At 47.8% G+C, this 19,838-nt stretch overlaps 1 protein-coding gene across 1 annotated transcript in view; it reads left to right on the top strand.

The window, feature by feature from the left end:
* Window positions 1–19,838, top strand: part of SLC28A1 (solute carrier family 28 member 1) — a 53,966-nt gene that overhangs the window by 16,304 nt on the left and 17,824 nt on the right. Inside the window, 5 exon segments of the mRNA XM_060293422.1 lie at window positions 607–674; window positions 676–797; window positions 8,018–8,171; window positions 8,836–8,949; window positions 10,575–10,643. Of these exon segments, the coding sequence (XP_060149405.1) occupies window positions 607–674; window positions 676–797; window positions 8,018–8,171; window positions 8,836–8,949; window positions 10,575–10,643 (527 nt within the window).

Raw genomic sequence — 19,838 nt, 5'->3', positions numbered from 1 at the left:
CCAATGGAAATGTTATAAGTCCTTTCCATTCTTCAAGGGCTCTGGCTCTTGAAATTCATAAGCCAGGGAGAGATAGTACCCCTCTGCTATCTGCTATCATATTCCTCTCTTGAGGTATAGCACAGACTGGCCTAGCAGCTCAAATGGGGAGAAGGGCAAAGGGGGAAAAGGAAATTCCAGGAAGAAAAATGGTCACTGATGAATATTCAGAATGGGATCCTGACACACAAGTGAATGCCTTCCTGGAGCCACTGACTTATCCATCTCTGTCCTCCTCGGAACCTAGTGTGGCTCTGGAACATAGCAGGCGCTCCGTTGATGCTCAGAGACTCATGCTGTCTTGCCTCCTCCATAAACATCTCCCTCAGCACTGCGGTCAGCACTTTATAGTTTTCAAAGCCCTTTTACACACATTCTGTCAATTAACTTCATAATGACCCTCTGACAAAACAGAGACAATGGTGCTCATTTCCAGACGAAGAAACTAAGTCTCAGAGAGCTCTGGCTGGAATAAGGTGGAGCTGGAGGATAGGGCTGCGGGGTCCTGCAGACGCCAGTGTCATTATGGATGACCCCGTCTCTGTTTCATCCTCCACCTACTCCCAGCATTTGCTGCCTTCCTGCTGATGGCCTGCCTCCTGGATTTCCAGAGGGCCCTCACCTGTGTGGTGAGGTGTCCTCACCCATGTGGACCTCGTCTTCCTGGCCCACAGCCTGCTGAAGAGGCTGCTGGGGCCAAAGCTGCTGAGGTGTGTCAAGCCTCTGGGGCATCCCAGCCCAAACCTCTGGTTTAAGAGGTAAGTGAGGCCCCAGGGGAGTATGGGGGTGGGCAGGCACATTGGCAGAGGGCCGCTGAGTCAGCTGCGGGGTCACAGCCAGGGCTGGGTGGGGAGGTCCTTTGTCCTTGTCGCACCAGAGGGCTCCTGGGCCATGGAGAGCACATGTTACTTGCCCGCCTCCTGGGAGCCCCGGAGCAGGTGTTGCTGGGTGGCTTCAGAGGCATCTTTGTGCCATCTTTGTGGCATTTTGCCAGTTCCCACCTGATTCTCTGCTCCAGTTAAAACAGGTGCCTATGATACCTGAGGACAGGAATCAACAGTTTCCTAAATTCAGATATCCCAGCCCATTCAAGCAGGGAGGACCCATATCAGTGCCTCCTATCAGATCACCTGGAGCATGCATGAGACATACAGCCGCAGGGGACCACCCCTGGAGTCTGATTCAGCAGTCTGAATTGAGGTCCAGGAATCAATATTTTTTTTAACTTTTTATTTTATATTGGAGTATAGTTGATTAACAATGCTATGATAGTTTCAGGTGTACAGCAAAGTGATTCAGTTAAACATATACATGTATCTATTCTTATTGAAATTATTTTCCCTTTAGTTAATGTTTTTAGTTAGCCACCAGGGGATTCTGATGTAGCCGGCCATGTTCCTGAACAACAGTTTGGGATCCCCTGGTTTTTAAACTGGGTTCCTTAGAGCTCTGGAAACCTTGGATGTACCATAGGGCAGGTGAGGGAGATTGGAGAGGGGAACATCAGACACCCTGCCTCCCAGTCTCCATTTCAAGCAGACAGCTCTATTTTATCTGTTTTATAAACAGGTTTGCAAAAAAAAGAAAAAATTAGCTGGAAAAAAATGTTTCTATGGCTTAAAAAAGGTACTCTTTTTTTGTTGATGAAGAAACTGGTGCCCAAAGATAATCAATGAGTAAGCCAGGCAGGTGCAGGGCATAATGGTGTTTCCCAAAGTAAGACCCCCGCACCACAGCAAAATGCTTCGAGCCAGCCTATAAACAAAGTTTTAGTTTTATTTATACATAGATTTGTTTTTACATTTACCTTCTCTTTATTAAATAGATTTATAAAAGGATTTATTTTTACAGTCATCTTCTGTTTATGACAAATCACTGATACTGGTTTTCCATTTGAGGTATTGTTATAAAGTTTCCTTTAAAAAAACATATGCAGGTAGGGAGTTCCTTGGTGGTCTAGTGGTTAGGATTTGGTGCTTTCACCGCCATGGCCCCAGGTTCAGTCCCCAGTTGGGGAACTGAGATCCTGCAAGCTGTATGGCATGGCCAAGGAAAAAAAGAAAAATACATGCAGATAAACTAGACTATATCAAAACTAAAATGTTTTGATTCAGAGGACACCATCAACAAAGTGAAAAGACAACCCACAGAATGGGAGAAAATATTTGCAAATTATATACCAAAAAAAAAAAATCACAGCAAGATACCACTTCCCATCTACTAGGATGGCTATAACAAAAAAGATAAATGATAGCAAGAGTTGGCAAAGATGCGAAAAAATTTGAAACCCTCATAACACTCCTGAAAGAAATGTAAGATGATGCAGCTGCAATAGAAAACAATGTCAGTTCCTCGAAATGTTATACGTGGAGTTACCATACCCAGCATTTCCACTCTTAGGTATATACCTAAGAGAAATGAAAACATATATCCAAAAACTTATATGCAAATGATCATAGCATCATTATTCGTAATAGCCAAAGTGGAAACAATCCAAATGCCCATCAACCATTAAATGGCTGAATAAATTGTGTCTATACATATAATGGAATATTATTTGGTCATAAAAAGAAGGTAGTACTGATAAATGCTACAATAATGACAAAGTTTGAAAACATTATGCTAAGTAAAAGACACCAGTCACAAAGAACCATATACTGTAGGATTCCATTTATATGAAATGTCCAGAATAGGAAAATCTATAGAGACAGAGAGTAGAGTAGTGATTTTTTTAAAAATATTTATTTATTTATTTGGTTGTGCTGGGTCTTAGTTGCGGGAGGTGTGCTCCTTAGCTGCGGCTCATGGGCTCCTTAGTTGTGGCATATGAACTCTTAGTTGCTCATGCATGTGGGATCTAGTTCCCTGACCAGGGATTGAACCCCGGCCCCCTGCATTGGGAGCTCGGAGTCTTAACCACAGCACCACCAGGGAAGTGCCGATTAGTGACTGACTAGGGCTGGAGGGGGATGGGAAGATGGGGGTGGTGAGTAGAGGTGTGGGGTTTCTCTTTGGGCTGATGAAAATGTTCTAAAGTTGATTGCAGTGACGGTTGTACAACCCTGTAAATATACTAAAAACCATTGAACCATACTCTTTTTTTAAAAATTAATTAATTAATTTTCATTTTTGGCTGCGTTGGGTCTTTGTTGCTGCACCCAGGCTTTCTCTCTAGTTGCAGCGAGCAGGGGCTACTCTTCGTTGCGGTGTTCAGGCTTCTCATTGCGGTGGCTTCTCTTGTTGCAGAGCCTGGGCTCTAGGTGCATGGGCTTCAGTAGTTGTGGCACGCGGGCTTCAGTAGTTGTGGCTCGTGGGCTCTAGAGCGCAGGCTCAGTAGCTGTGGCACACAGGCTTAGTTGCTCTGCGGCCTGTGGGATCTTCCTGGACCAGGGCTCAAACCCGTGTCCCCTGCATTGGCAGGCGGATTCTTAACCACTGCACCACCAGGGAAGCCCTGAACCATACTCTTTAAATGGGAAAATTGTATAGTATGTGAATTTTGTCTCAATAAACTGTTTTTAAAATACATGCATTTGATTTTGGCTTCCAAAATCAGGTCAAGATGGAGTAACAGAGACCAGGTTTATCCTCTCGCTTGAAGCAACTAAAAATCCAGAACAAATAGTATATGGCTCTTAAGAAATTGGGCATCAGGCAACAAAGGACAGTGATCCTTGAGAAATAGGAAACAAATGAGATGAGCTCTATGATTGCCCCAACTTACTGCATTGAGGGGGTTTCCAGGCCGCAGTGCAGGAAAGAGGCATTAAGGTGGGGCCAGTAGATTTCCTGAGTTGAAAAGACAGAGCTTGGACTTCAGGAAAGCCAAGGTGACTAGAGTTCACAATGCAGAGTACCAGAGGGGAGAGATCTGTTCCCGGGATCTGCAGAGGGTTCTCCTCCAGTATTCAACTGAGTTCTGATCAGGGAATGCGTATGAGGAAACTATGCAAGGCCTAGAGAAGAACCACTGAAAAGGATTAGAGAACAGTGCCCAGAGATCACACGGGGTTAGGAGTAGTGTTTGCTCTCAGTAGTCAGAGTGGAAAACCTCATGATTCACCAGATATTGTTTAGAGTACTAAGAAAGATCTTGGGTCAGTAATAGGGAAAAATTAACCACAGAATAAACGCTGCTCAGGCTCTACCTAACAAATTTTTTAAAAACTTGAAAGAGTCAAACAGAGCATCAGTTAACCATGGCACATTAAGTAGGCAGACAGACAAGTAATTGAAATCTCCAAAGGAGAAGGAGGGAAGAAAAAATACTTGAAGAAATTATGTCCAAGAAATTCCAAATCTGATGAAAATTATAAACCCAGACATCCAAGAAACTCTACAAACCTACAGCACAAGAAACACGAAGAAAACCACACCAAAGCACATCATAATCAGAGAAAGCATTTGACAAAATTCCACTCCCGTTTCTGATAAAAATTCTGAGCAAACTAGGAATAGAAGGGAACGTCCCCAATCTGATAAAGACCAGCTACCAAAAATCTACAGCTAACCTCATACTTAACCGGGAAAGACTGAGTGCTTACCCACTGAAATCAAGAACAAGGTAGGAATGTCCATTCTCACCACTTTTATTCAGCATTGTACTGGAGGTTCTAGCTTGTGCAGTCGGGTAGGAAAAAGAAATAAAAGGCATGTAGATTAGAAAGGAAGAAGTAAAGCTGTCTTTATTCACAGACAACAGGATTGTCTACATAGAAAATCCTATGGAATCTACCAAAAAACTAGTGTAACTAATAAGTGAGTTTAGCAAGTTTGAAGGATACAAGCTCAACATACAAAAAACAAAAGTATTTCTATATACTAACAACAAACAATCATAAATTAAAATTATAAATGTTATTTAGAATAGCATAAAACATATGTAATACTTAAGGATAAATCTGACAAAAGACCTGCAAACCTGTGCATGGAAAACTACAAAACATTGCTGAGAGAAATTAAAGACAAATAAATGGAGCAAAATATCAAGTTCATGGATTGAAAGAGTCAATATTTTTAATATATCAATTCTCCTCAAATTAATCTATAGATTCTAAGAGTATTCAATCAAAATTCTAGCAGACTTTTGGGATAGGAATCAAAACATGATTCTAGAATTCATATGGAAATGCGAAGAACCTAGAATAACCAAAACGACTTTGAAAAAGATGAACAAAGTTGATGAATTTACACTACCTGTCTTTAAGACTTATTATAAAGCTACAGTAATCAAGACAATGTGGTATTGGCATCAAGACAGACAAATAGATCAATGGAATAGAATAGAGAGTACAGAAATAGACCTACGTATATATAACCAATTGATTTTTGACAGGGGTGCTAAGACAATTCAGTGAAGAAATAATAATCATCTCAACAAATTCTTCTAGAACAATAGGATATCCATATGTAGAATAAGAAGGAGGAGAAGAATAGGAGGAGGAGAGAGAAACAAAGGAACTTTGATCTATGCCTCACATTATATTAAAAAATTAACTGAAAATAGATCATAAACCTAAATGTAAAGCCTGAAGCTATAAAACTACTGTAAGAAAACGTAGGAGAAAATCTTTGCGACCTTGAGTTAAGTAAATTTTTTAGATACAGAACCAAAATCACAATCCATTTTTTTAAATGATAAATTAAACTTCATCAGAATTCAGGACTTTTGCTCTTCAAAAAGACTTGGTTAAGAGAATAAAAAACGTAAGCTATGATTAGGAGAGAAGCTTTGAAAGTCACATACTTAACAAAGGACTTGCATCCAGAATGTATTAAGAACTCTCAAAACTGAAAAATAAGAAAACCCAGTTTAAGGGTGGGCTCAATATTTTAACAGATGTTTAGTTAAAGAAGATATATAAGTGGCAAATAAACACATGGAAAAATGCTCAACATCGTTAGTCATTAGGGAAATGCAAATTAAAACCACAAAGAGATACTGCTGTATGTCTGCTAGAATGACTAGAATTCAAATGAGTAACCATACCAACCATGTTGGCAAAGATGCGGAGGAACTGGAACGTTTACATACTGCTGGTGGGAATGGAAAAATGTAAAATGACTTTGGAAAACAGTTTGGCAGTCTCCTAAAAAGTTAGATCTACCATATGAGTCACCCATTCCACTTATAGTGAGAAAAGAAAGCGTACTTCCACATAAAGACTTGCACATGAATGTTTGAATGTTCATAGCACCTTTATCCGCAATAGCCCCAAACCGGAAACAACCTAAATGTTCATCAACAGGTGAATGTATAAGCCAACTGTGGTATATCCACACAATGGAATACTACTCAGCAATACAAAGAAATGAATGCATGCAAAAACATGGATGAATCTCAAAATAAAATAATTACGCTAAGTGAAAGAAGTCAGACAAAAAAATATGTACTGTATGATTCCATTCCTATGAAATCCTAGAAATTGCAAACTCACCTAGTGACAGAAAACAGATCATTTGCTGCCTGGGGATGAGGGAAGGAATTACAAAGGAGTATGAAGAAGCTTTTGAGGGTGATGGATATAATACGCTCACTGTGATAGTGGTGATGGTTTCATGGTGTATACATATGTCGAAACTATCAAATTATACACTTTCAACATGTTCTATTTATTATGTCAATCATACCTCTAATACCAGGTGGGGAAGGGTGGAGGGAAGGGATAGTTAAGGAGTTTGGGATTGACATGTACACACTGCTATATTTAAAAAGGATAACCAACAAGGACCTACTGCGTAGCACAGGGAACTCTGCTCAATGTTATGTGGCAGCCTGGATGGAAGGGGAGTCTGGGGGAGAAAGGATACATGTATATGTATGGCTGAGTCGCTCTGCTGTGCACCTGAAACTATCACAACACTGTTAATCGGCTATATGCCAATATAAAATAAAAAGTTAAAAAAACATATCTCTAATAAAGCTATTAAAAACAACCCCCTTCCAAAAAAAAAATAAAACCCCAAACATGCATTTCAGTTTTTATAAAATGAGTTAACTTCAAGGAAAATAGTACAGGTGGCACAGAGACAGGGCAGAAATCGTGCCAATGGAACTGGGATGATAGGAGTTTGGGAGACACACCAAAAATAAACAGTCAACTCTGGGGTTAGCCTGATGGATTTCAGGTCCTGGGTCCTCCTCTTTCCGGCTGGTGACGGTGTACAGAACTAGTTAAGGGAATAGATTTGCTGCCAGAGTGCCTGGGCTAAGATCTCAGCTTTTCTACTTTCTAGATGGGCAGCTGTGGGCAAGTCATTTAACTTCCTGGGCCTCCGTTTCTTCATCTCTAAGATGAGGACAGTTACTGGAAGTCTCTCAGCACCCAGCATAGTTCCTGGCACATAATAGGTGCTCAGTGAACCTTATCTGTGGTTATAGTACCCAGTGAGTTGGAGACTGGGTCGGGGCTAGACCTTGTTCACCCAGTACCCAGACCTGGGCTCTTGAACATTTCAGGCTGCCTCCTGGACAAGCAAATCCCAGCCCCAGGGAGGGAGGTGTTGCTGTAAAAGTTGCATCCAGCCCTAGCTCTCAGGTGCTCAACTCTGCATTCCAGACTGACACTACTGCTTCTGGGCTTTGGGGGAGCAGAGCCCATGGTCCATGGTGCTGAGTTCTAGCCCACACAGGCCCCACCTCACCCTGGCAAGGTCAGAGGCTGGGCTGAGCTGAGCATCATTGCAGCTTTGAGAATTCCTGCCTCTCGATGGGGCCATGTGCTCGGCACCATGCTAAGCTGAGTGCACACATCCTCTGATTTAGTCCTCTCGGCAACCTTGAGAAATGGGGTGTCTTTGGCTTTGTTTACCCAATGAGGAAACTAGACTCAGAGAGGCTATGTGGCCTGTCTGAGGTTACACAGCGTTCTCTCTCTGCCCTCACCAGCCCTGAGTACCCTTTCTCTGGGGCCCTGGGTGCTATTGTGTGGGGGTGAGGAGATGCTGACAGTGATGACTTTCTGCCCCTCTCCCGCAGGGAGCCCTTTCTAGCCCTTGCTGCTTTCCTGGCCCTGATCCTATGGCTGGTTCTGGACACCTCTCAGCGGCCTGAGCAACTGGTGTCCTTCGGAGGAATCTGCATGTTCATCTGCCTCCTCTTTGCCTTCTCAAAGCATCACTGCGCAATGAGTGCTTAGCTATCAGGTCCAGAGTGGGCTGCAGCCCCTTCCCTCTCTGATATCAGGTCCCCCCCCCCCACCATTTCACAGTGTGGTTAACACCTTCCCCCAGACTCCAGCCAAGCCTCCCAGAGATCCTGATGCACACCTGGGTGTAGGGATCACTGCTAAGGAGTCATTAAATGCTGAGAGGTAGCAGCAGCCCTTAGGAGTCCAGCTCCCTTCTGCTGGGGGTGGGGAGAGTGCACTGAGGGAGAGAGAGTGGGGTCAGAGTGGCTGGGAGCCCTGACTATATAGGAGGAATGGGGGAGGATCCAGACAGACAAAAGTTACATGGAAGCCGGACACTGATGCCACAACTCCAGCTCCACCTACCCCGTGATGACCCAGGACCAAGTGCCATGGCACACTCCAGGCTGGTCCTTGGTTAGATCTTGCCCTACCCCTGCCCACTTCCCAGGTGCATTGCTGCCAAGTGTGGCCTATTCTGAACTTCATGGGGAATGTAACCATTGGCAACTGGCCCAGAGCTCTGGCTGGGTCCAGCCCTCATCCTACAGACTGGCCAAATCTCCCATAGCCCCTTAGCAGTGCTGTGCCCTCTGCCCTCACCCAACTGTTCCCTGTGGAACTCCCGAGGAGCTGAGCTCACCAGGACCTTTCTATCGGGTGGCAGGTATCCTGGCGGGCTGTGTCCTGGGGTCTTGTACTACAGTTTGCACTTGGACTCTTCGTCATCAGAACAGAACCAGGATTTATTGCATTTCAGTGGCTGGGCGACCAGCTCCAGGTGTGTACATGGGGTGCAGTTGCCCAGGGCGTGTTGGGTTTCCAGGGAATGGAGGAGAAGCCTCTCTGCTGGAGGGAGGTGGGCTGTGAGGACATAGAGAGGGACCGTGACCAGGATGGTGGGTGTGTATGGGGCCCAGACCAGCTGGGCAACTGGGGGCTGAGCATTGCAGCTGCTACTTCTCTCAGGCCTGGTGCCACCTGCCCAGACAGAGCAGTCCTTTCAGAGGCTGGGTCTGATGTGGAAGAGAATCTCAAAACAGGTAGGTTCCTTGTGGGAAAGCCCACAAGGCATGTGGCCCTCAGTGGTCATAACAAAAGGAACTTATAATAGTCAAAAGTGCTTTAAAAATTGCAAATGATTTACTTTGTATGTGTATATGTGTGTTTAAAAATAATATTCAGTTTGGGCTTCCCTGGTGGCTCAGTGGTTGAGAGTCCGCCTGCCGATGCAGGGGACGCAGGTTCGTGCCCCGGTCCGGGAAGATCCCACATGCTGCGGAGCGGCTGGGCTTGCACGTCCAGAGCCTGTGCTCCACGACGGGAGAGGCCACAGCAGTGAGAGGCCCGCGTACCGCCAAAAAAAAAAAAAAAAAAAATCATTTTGTTGAAGTTATACTTTTTTAATTCCATTTTTTTTATTGTGATGAGTACACATAACACAAAATTTAGCATTTTAACCTTTTTGTTTTCATTTTAACCATTCTTGAGTGTCATTAAGTTACTTCACATCATTGGGCAATAATGGTTTACTTTTTTCTTTATAAGTATGTTTCATATTTATTTATCTTTTATTTATTTATTTATGTTGTGCAGGGTCTTAGTTGCAGCATGCAGCATCTTTAGTTATGGCATGCAGACTTCTTAGTTGCAGCATGCAGACTCTTAGTTGCGGCATGCAAACTCTTAGTGCGCCATGTGGGATCTAGTTTCCTGACCAGGGATCGAACCCGGGTCCCCTGCATTGGGAGTGCGGAATCTTACCCACTGGACCACCAGGGAAGTCCCATGATTTACTTTTTAAAATATAAATTATCAAGGACGCAAGGTTGATCCTATACTCACCCCTCTCTCACCATCTCAAATTTCCATGTGCTCTCTACAGGGAGAAGGAGGGGCACGCCAAGGGTATCTGCATGGGTGTCGTGCAGGAAAAGACAGTGGCTGCTCTGGGCACACCCCTCATTTTATAGATGAGAGCACTGAGGCCTGGACAACTGAAGTGACTTGGCCCTGCAGTCACAGTGCTTGTTCTGGTCCTAAATACAGGTCTCTTGTAGAAGCATAGCCAGATTGCAACACCAAGGCCAGGAGCCCGGGATGGTGACATCGGTGGGGAGGGGAGTGAGCAGACACAGCGGGCACCACCTTTGACAGCCTTCTCCAGGCAGCTCACTGTTTGCTTCCTCCTTTGTCTCTTCTTTATCGTTCTTGTCCTAACAACTCTCATCTCTGAGTATTTCTTTACAATTTATTGAAAATGTGTCTCTTCTGGAGGACGTGCTTGGAAGGAGCAGGTGCCCATGAGTGTGGCTTTAATGACACACGTGGTGCCCTGGCCCCTGTAAAGCCCATGACCTGGGCGGACTAGTCCTGCAGCCTCCATGTTTTGTTTTCTCCTTTCAGATCTTCCTGAGATACAGGTCCAGCTTCTTGTCTGGGGAGGCTCTGGTCAAGGATGCCTTTGCATTTCAGGTCAGCTTGACTCTTGGCCCGTAAAGCCTTTAACAGCCTCTGCCCTCCCCTTCCAGCCCAGGCGGAGGGGGAGGGCTCCTGCAGGCAGAGCCCTGCTACTGGAAGCTAATGAGACTTAAGCCTCGGGGTCCTGAGAGGGGCCCCGGCAATGCACTCACCTGGGGGTATGTTTTCAGTATATTTTGTAAAACTTGCAAAAGTAAGATATATCTGTATTCTTTTCCAAAAAAAAAATGAATCCCCAAATCATAGAATTGCTGGGAGGCTGAGGACAAGAAGAGAGGGTGAGGACATGGGGATAGCACCTGCTATAACCTTAGCCCCTGACATGCTGCAGGGACCTAGAACTGTAAAGCACAGTTTCCAGGAACGCTTACGCTCCAAAGATCCTCTCAGGGTACTCCTCCTTCAAAGCCCTTCACAGGTTACCTCTGCCAGGAAGCCTGCCCTTATTAGTCCAGCTGCAAGCTCTAAGTCGCTCCTCTGGACTCTCCTAGACCTACAGTCCCTCCCTCCTTCTTTCCCTCTTTCCTTCCCTCCTTCCAACAAAAATGTGTGCCTTCTGCAGTGCAAAATATTATAGGGGAAATTGAGATAAAGACTGAAAGACTTTGTTGTGTACTGGTAGAGCCCTAACTGTAATTTAAAACAAGGCAGGCTGTGCTGAGTATGGGATGGGGTGACTGCTTCACTGTTCTGGGGTGGAACTGTGGTTATATTTCTTCTTTCCCCGACTGACCGCCCAAGCACCCAAGTGCCTCCTTTAGTAAGATCTCGAGTGTAGCTCCTCTGCCTGCCTCACATCCACATTGTCTCAGGACCCTGCGGCCGCTCCAGGCTTAATGCCAGGTAGAGAGAGACGGAGACGTGGGCCCCACTTACCCAGTAGCTCGCCCCAGTTTCTGCCCTGTTACCATAGCAGCACAGATGGGAGTTGGTGCTGCCCACTCCAGCACGTCCTGGACCACAGTAACCATGGGGCTGCCGTGCAGGATCCCACGCGTAGGTTCCAGAGATTTCTGCTTTTTGCCATTACTCAGCCATCGTTCCCAGAGCCTCCCCACCCTGCTTGGGGGAGTTGGGGCCCAGAGGCTTCCAGCCCAAGCCATGGGTTTGGCATGGACTTCTGGGTGTCAAGCCAGTTCACGAGTCCAGACACCTCCAGCCCACCCCCAACCCTGAATCATGGTGAGGTCCTCTGGGAGCTTTGGTCTCTGTTTGCGCCAGCAACTCTCTGGGAAACATCCACTCCATCCAAGGGGTTCCAATAATGTCAGCCCTAGGAGGAAATGGGGAGGGACCAGGTTCCTGTCCTCTCAGGACAAATTTGTCCATCATGTTTTTCTGAGATCACTTCAGTGTAGGGAGAGGATCCCTTCTGTGTAGGCCTCTGTCAGCCCCTCCAAAAGTTCCCTAACACCATTCTTGTAGGGCAGAGGCGGGGAAGGGCTGCTCCCTTTACATTTGCATTTCCAAGTAGGGGCCACCAAGGTTTCAGGGAAAAACAGTGAAGTCCTGCTCCAGGGTGGCTTCTTATGTCCACCAGACAGAGAAACAGTGGCGGTGGCTTCTCACACTTTACAAGGCAAACTACAACACTCTGTGATTCGACCTCCCCAGGCAGCCAGGTTCAGGTGTAACTGGCACGAAGGAAAGTGTCTGGGGAGTCCATTTAGGGAGACATTTTAAAAAATAAGGACAGTGAGGATGCCCCCTTAAGGAAGTGGCATTTGAACTGGAGCCTTAGGACAGGAAAAAATTGGAGGCACAGAGATAGTCAGGAAGAAGAAATGGCTGGGCAAAGGCGTGGAGGTGAGAGAGTTCTGGGCTGTCTAAGGGACAGGGTGTAGTTCAGTTCGACGGGCACGTAAGCTATTTGAAGGAAAGGATGGATTGGAGGATAAACTGCAAGTGTGGCGGGGCTGTCTCTTGAAGAGTCTTAAATGCCAGGCTGAGGCACCTGGATTTGGTCCCCAGGAAATGAGGAGCTATTGAAGATTTTTGAGCAGGGAGGGACTTGATTGGAGCTTTGGGACAGTTGTGATTTCAATAGTAGGTAGGAAGGGTTGTAACCAGGATGCTTGGAAAAAGGGACCAGGGAGGAGGCTGCCTCACACCCAGGTGATGACGCAGGGACCACCAGACTGCCACAGTCCAGAAGGGAGGCCACCGTGGGGAGCGAAGTGGGGGTGTGCAGCTGAGAGACCAGCTCCATGAAGCTCGTCACTTAGCTCCACACATTGCAGCTGTCACTTTTAGCTGTTTGAGGACACAGCCTGGGTCTTACTCATGCTGGTGTCGGTTAACTGACCCTGAGCCCAGCAAAGCCCTGCCCAGTGCCTGGTACGCTGCTTTTTGCTGAATGAATGAGATGGATAAATGCTGGTTCTTCTGTGCAAGTGGGAAGTCTCTCTGACTGCTGGGAACGTCTGGCTCTTTGAGGCCCTGGCTGTGGGTTGGGCTCCCACCCAGCCAGCCTCCCCCTGGCTGGGCCACCGTTCCCATGACTGTGTGGTCCTGAGCAGCTTGTCCTTTGGCCCAAAACCAGGGCTGAGCTCTTCTTTCTCCAAACCTCCCCAGCAGAGGCCAGAGCTTCCCAACCTTCTAGAGCCAAAAGCTACACACAGGCTTTGCAGCAGGATCCAGGGCCCCTAGAAACAATTGTGTCCGCCTCTGACCTGAGATTCTGGTGGAACAGTGAAGAAAAGCTTAGGGAGAAGGAAGTCATAGTAACAGCTACTAGTTATGGAGCAAGGACTCTATGCCAGGCACTCACTTCACCTTTACAACCCTATGGGGAAAAGAATATCATTATCCCCCTTTTTCAGGTGAGGATACTGAGGCTCAGAGTGGTTGTTGCTTGTGCCAAGCTCATAACACTGGAGAGGGTTGGAATCAAGATTGGAATAAGCCCGATGCTCTTGCCTATTCACTTCTGTGCCTTGATATCAGAGCCCTTTCCTTGGTAGACAGTGGTAACGAAGGGGCCTCCGACCTTGGATCTTTGTTTTTCCCTTGGTTTAGAAGAAAACAGTATATCTTTGGTTCATTTGAAAGGGACAGAAACCCATTTGAAACTTGCTTTAAAGGGAGGAGAGAGGGAGGACTGTTTCTTGGCTCACAAGCTGGAAGGCAAGGTAGAACTGGTGCCAGCTGGAACCAGGGCCCCAGAGCTGCCAGGCTCGTGGCCCTCAGCCTTGAATCTCTGCTCATCCCAGGGTGTTAGCTTCATTCTTTCATACCAGATCTTCTCCTGGCCCCCAGCAACACCAGATACTCATTCTTACATGCGTGTCACCCAGCACGGGGGAAATTCTTCTCTGCCTGCTCAAGTTAAAAAATCCCAGGGTGGGTTTTGGATTGGTCTGCCTTGGGTCATGTGACCATTCTTGACCCAATCAATCACTAAGGCCAGGGCAGGGGATACTGAAGTTGGAGTGACCGGAGTCTCATGTTCCCACCCAAAGCCAGGGAGTCAGTTGCTCTGACTGAGTGGAAGCCACCCTCTGAAACTCACCATTTGAAGGATTATTGCCTAGGACCGGCAGGTACTATTAACCCCCCATTATAGAAAACAAGGCAGACAGCTCCCTGTAGGACCTGGATTAGCTCTGTTTTCAGGGTGCCCTTCTATTCTAGGTGAGCATCTGTGGTCTAGTATAGGAGCAGAGCACACGTGGCAGATAGCATACCTGCCTGGGAGAAACAGCAATGGCATGGACCCTTTGATCTGGAGTCCCTCCCAGCTGTAACGTGGGGCCGCCTTTGGGAGTCTAGGCTATACTTCCTGATCGGGGTGCTTAGCTCCTGAGTTCATTGGTCGTAAATGACAGAAACACGGCTCAAATTGATTTAAACGAAAAGATTAAACAGAAAACAAACAAACAGAAAGATTAATTCTGATAACTGAGAAATCCAGAGGCTTCAGGTCCTGCTGGATCCAGGTATGCACCATCACCTGGGATTTGCCTTGCTTATATCCTGGTTCTGTGTTCTTAGACTTGGCTTTAGTCTTAGTCTTAGTATTGGATAGGCTCTCTTGAGGTTGTGATAAAGAGGTACCAGGCTTACATCCAACCAACTTAGCAACCCTAGCAGAGAGAGAGAGAGCCTGTTTTCCACTAGCTCCAGCAGGAAATCCAAAAGTAGGCTCTTTTTAGCCTGGCTTGGGGTATATGCCATCCTTGAACTGTAGCCAGGGAAGATACCTCACTTTGATGGGCCAAACCTGGAGCCTCTGGGCTGAGAGTAGAGGAGGGGTGGTTTCCTAAAGGAAAGTCAAATTTTTTACCGAAAGAAGTGAGGGAAGGGGCATCCAAGCAGCTGCCGTCCACCAGAGCCACCACTCAACTTCTCTCCCAGTTCAGCAAAGAAAGTATCACCTGGCTTGCTGCTCTGTCCATCCCCTCGCCAGTGTTAGCTGTGTGTCTCTCCTCCCTTTCTAGAAGAATATGTACACACCTGCTACTTGCATCTCTCCCCGAATCACCCTTCAGAACCATGGATTCATAGACCGTTGGGCTAGGAGGGAGCTCATTGATCTTTGGGCCTCCTGTTGATATTACAGATGGTCAAACCATGCCCCAGAGAGGAGCAGTGACCTGGGCATAACTGCGCAGTGAGTTAAGGTAGAGGCAGGGCTAGAACCAGGTTGTTGGACTTCAATTAAGCGATGTTTTCTTCCTCATACTCTAAGTAGAAGTCTGTGACATCAGGTATCCCTTCCAAATACAAAAAGCATCCCTAATAATAACAATGATAAATTTAAAACCAGTGAATAGCTGCTAAAGACTTTGAGATTGGATGTTCAGTCAAGAGAATAAAAACAGGAGAGGTGAGTGTATCATTAACCAGGCTTAGCATTTCCTAGTCGAACGCCAACTATTCCCTGGCCCCGGGGAGGCCCTGTCCTCCTCTGCACAAATTCCTGGCCAGTGTATTATTAGCCAGTGGTCTCCTTAGCAAAGGCATGCCGGAATGAGGGAGGACTTAAGACAAATGCTCCATGGCCACAGAACTCCCTTTCTCAACAAGATTTACTAATCACAAAGTTTCATTCACACCCTGCACCCCTGCCTATCTCTCTCTCTCTCACACACACACACACACACACACGCACACACGCACACACTTGCCGAGCTTGGGGCTTATCCTCAAGCTGGGGGTAACTTTGTTAGTGCTGAGTCGAATGGAAGACTCAAGAGTTTTCTTTCCGTCCTTTCCATGAATCATGTGGCCCTAGTCCAAGGTCTTTGGCCCATGTCAGCCTGGGGAAATCTCTGAGCTCACTCAGATTTTCAGAATCCAAGCTGCTTCCTGCTGGGCCACGGTCCAGCTCATTGCTCCTCCAGGAAGCTGAATCTCCCTGGGACTCCTTCAGCCCTCAATGTCCTCTGGCACGGTCGACGTGGCAGCCACCTCCTGGCTGTATGGTCTCGATTAGTCATTCCACCTTGGCTCCATCTCCCTTCTAGTAACTTTCCACCCACACGATCGCCTCCCACCCCCCCCCCCCACTCCCACACCTTCCTGGGTCTGGCCGACCTGGGAGCACATGCTCACTCACTCACTCGTTCCTTCACTATCACTCCAGCCTCTGGAACACACACCCACTCACGAAGCTCAGCAGTGCTGATGAAATGTTCTCCCCGAGGAACCCCTAGGCAGAAAGTGTTTTCATCTCCCAAGGGTTTCGGGGTGTCTGCCTGATGCAGCCTCTGCAGTCCCCAGTGGTCATCAGCGCCAAATGTGGCCAGAAAAAAACACATCAAGTAAGATAAGAACTGACAGGTGCCCTTGGATTTAGTCATTAAGGGGTCACTGGTAACCGTAGTGAGCGTGATTTCCAGAGGAGGGAATGGAAGGGAAGTGGAGAAGGGGTGGGTGCTGAAAGGAGGGGGACGGGATGATGGAACTGGAGAGATCTGATGAGAATTTGGCATCTGCAGAGGCCTCTGAAGGAGACTTTGACAGGCAGAGATAGACAGGCATGGGGGCAGACTGGTGAGGTCACTCTGGGTGAAGGGAATGGCATAAGCAGGAAATCAGGAGGCATGCGGAGCTTCTGTGGCCTTGGAGTAAGTCCCTTCCTCCTTCTGCAAGGTCGGTGGACATTGCAGCAGTGTCCTCCGAGGAATTTTCCAGCTTTGGGTATTTTTGGTTTACTGTGGCCTGGGGCTAGCGACAGGGCTTAGGCCTTGGGGGCTGGGGGTTTGGGAGCTGTTGGGACAGCCTTAGGAGGGCGTCAGCAGCCCTGGCTCAACTCCCTCCATAGAGAGGAAGCGGCAGGACCAGGCCCTGAGTGGGTTTAGCCCTGCCTTCAGAGCCTGTTTCCTGGGAAGAAGATGGCGTCTGCTCGGAGAGTCTTCTCTACACTCTACAGCAGTGGTTCTTAGAGTGTGGTGTCCACGGGAAAGGACAAACTCTCAGGTGCACCCCAGATCTACTGAATCTGAAACTCTGGGGGTGGGGCTCAGAATGTGCATTTCTGACAAATTCCCAAGTGATGCTGCTGGTCAGGGACCACCCTTTGGGAACCACTGGCTTAGAGGCGCTATGCTTTCCTTTTCCCTTGAGTAAGGGTGAGTGCTGGTACTAGCAGGACCGGCCTGCTCTGAGTTTCCACAAAGTGGTGGTCAGGACTTACTCGAGGCTGCTACACCCTGGGCTGAGGCTCTGCCTGGGAGGGGATGCCTCTCCTGAAGACAAAGAAATGAGGTTCCAGGACTGGCACTAGGGCAAACCTCCTCAGGGTCATGGTAGGTCCTTGGCAACCTGCTTAGTGGTTGTCTCTTTGCAGGTGTGTAACCTTGGGCAGGTAACCAACATCTCACAGCCTCAGTGTCCCCACTGTGAAGTGGATTGACATCGACCTCAGTTGCTTTGAGGATCCGTGAGGCACCACACGTTGCGTACCTGGCTCCTAGCAGGACTGCATAGTGCACGAGTGGTAGGAATTAAGGGCACTTTCCTCCCCCTTCCCACAGCCAGCTGCCTGCCCTGTCTTCCGCCATCTCACATGCTACAGGGCCCAAGGGTATTTCCTGGACTGTCAGATCATATTGGCCTCAGGGCCCTTATTTAGTATTAAATGTCCCAGCTTCTCTTCCACCAAAGATCCCCATCTCCCAGCTAGAAAATGTCTCTTGGTTGCTGCCAGGAGAAAGTCCCGATTCTGCAGTCGGGTTCTGCTGCCCCGGGCCCTCTCCTTGCTGGCCTGAGCCATCTGTGCTAACCTGCCAGGCTGCCGAGCGGTCCCTCGCGTGATAAATTGAACAGGCAGTCTAGACAGTACGTGATCCTCTCTGCATTTTTCTCCCAGGGAGAGCAGGATGCTGTCACCACCCTTGTGTTGGGGGGTGTGTCCAGCACCAGGCGGCCTGGGGAGTCACAGGGCAGGAAGAGAGTTGCTCCACCCAGTGCCTGCATTCCCTGTCAGGTGACACTCCCATGCAGTGACGCTGGTGACAGGGATGTCAAGTGGAGCAGATCCAGACAGAACCCGCGGCATTCATCTGGGACGGGAAAGGGAAAACAACCTCAGCAGGGCTTGTTTCTCTTCTCCAGGGGAGCTGCCTAGGCAGAGTCTCTGTTCTCATCAGGGACCACTCTGTAGTCCCGATTCATTTTGAACCAGAGCTTGAACTTGATTGCTCTACACCCTCCTTCTGAACAATGAAAACACCTCTTCCTCCACCCCTCACCCCTCTCGGCAGCCCCTCTTCCTTCCAGCACAGCTAAGCTTCTCCTGTTGTCTCTATACTTCCTCGGGTCCCACTCCCTCCTTGGTTCGCTGATACCCGGCCTCTGTGCCCATCCCTCCTGACACTGCTCTCACCTAGGTCACCAGGGAGCCCTGAATCGCTAGGAGCCAAGCATCCATCTCAGTCCTTACTGAGTTCTCTGATGCATCTGGCACAGCTGATGGACCATCCCTTCTAGAAAAGCTGCCCTCAATTTCCATCGCACCCCTTCCTGGAAGTCCTTCAACCACTCGGTTTCTTCTTTGTCTCCACCACGCGCTCCTCCTCCTTCTCTCACCCTTCAGGGATGCTCACCCCAGGGCCCTGTCCTCAGCCACTGCTCTTCTCTTCCAGGGCAGTTTCCTCAGTGAACTGCATCTGCCCCGTGGCTTCAACCTGCCCTCAACCGAGCCCTGGCCCAGAACTCTCCTCAGAGCTGCCGGCCCTTCTGCCCACCTTCCCAGTCCACAGTCCACTCAAACCCACAGGCATCTCAAACCCAGCAAGTCCAAAACTGCACTGATGAGGTGCCCCCAAAGCTCTCCTGTGCCTGTGCTCCTCCCTTGAGAAGTGTCCACCTCTTATAGAAAATTATAGGAGCAGATGAGAAATTAGAAATGGAGAAAGAAGAAAACAAAGTTTCCACAGTCCCAGCACACAGAAGCAACTACCTTGACTATTTGGGTGTATGCGTCCCAGCCTTCCTTCTGTGCTTTTAATATTCCATTTTCCCCACTTAACATTCTAGCATAAGAATGCTCCCATGTTATTACTAATTCTGCATAACTTATTATTTTAAAGCTATTTGGAACAGATAGCACATTCCAACTGTACAAAAGGGGATTTGGTAAAAAGTAAATCTCCCTCCCACCCCTGACCCCCAAGTCATCCAGTTCCTTCCCCAAGGTAGCTGCCATTCCTGGTCATTTGCGTATCTGTCTAAGGATGTCTGTGCCCACACAAGAGCACCTGCAATGCCACCCGCACCTTTTTTACTCATAAAGTAGCACACCATGCACCCTGTTCTACACCTTCTCTTTTTTCATTTATTTTTAAAATTTTTTAATAAATTTATTTATTTATTTATTTACTTGGCTGAGTTGGGTCTTCGTTGCTGCACGCGGGCTTTCTCTAGTTGTGGCGAGCAGGGGCTACTCTTCGTTGCGGTGTGTGGGCTTCTCATTATGGTGGTTTCTTTTGTTGCGGAGCACGGGCTCTAGGCGTGCGGGTTTCAGTAGTTGTGGCACGTGGGCTCAGTAGTTGTGGCTTGTGGGCTCTAGAGTGCCGGCTCAGTAGTTGTGGCTCACGGGCTCTAGAGTGCCGGCTCAGTAGTTGTGGCTCACGGGCTCTAGAGTGCAGGCTAAGTAGTTGTGGCGCGTGGGCTTAACTGCTCCGCAGCATGTGGGATTTTCCTGGACCAGAGCTCAAACCCGTGTCCCCTGCGTTGGCAGGC

This window comes from Globicephala melas, chromosome 2, assembly GCF_963455315.2.
Source record: "Globicephala melas chromosome 2, mGloMel1.2, whole genome shotgun sequence".
NCBI lineage: Eukaryota > Metazoa > Chordata > Mammalia > Artiodactyla > Delphinidae > Globicephala > Globicephala melas.
The sequence above is the reverse complement of the archived record's forward strand: the minus strand, read 5'-3'. Positions and strand labels throughout refer to the sequence as shown.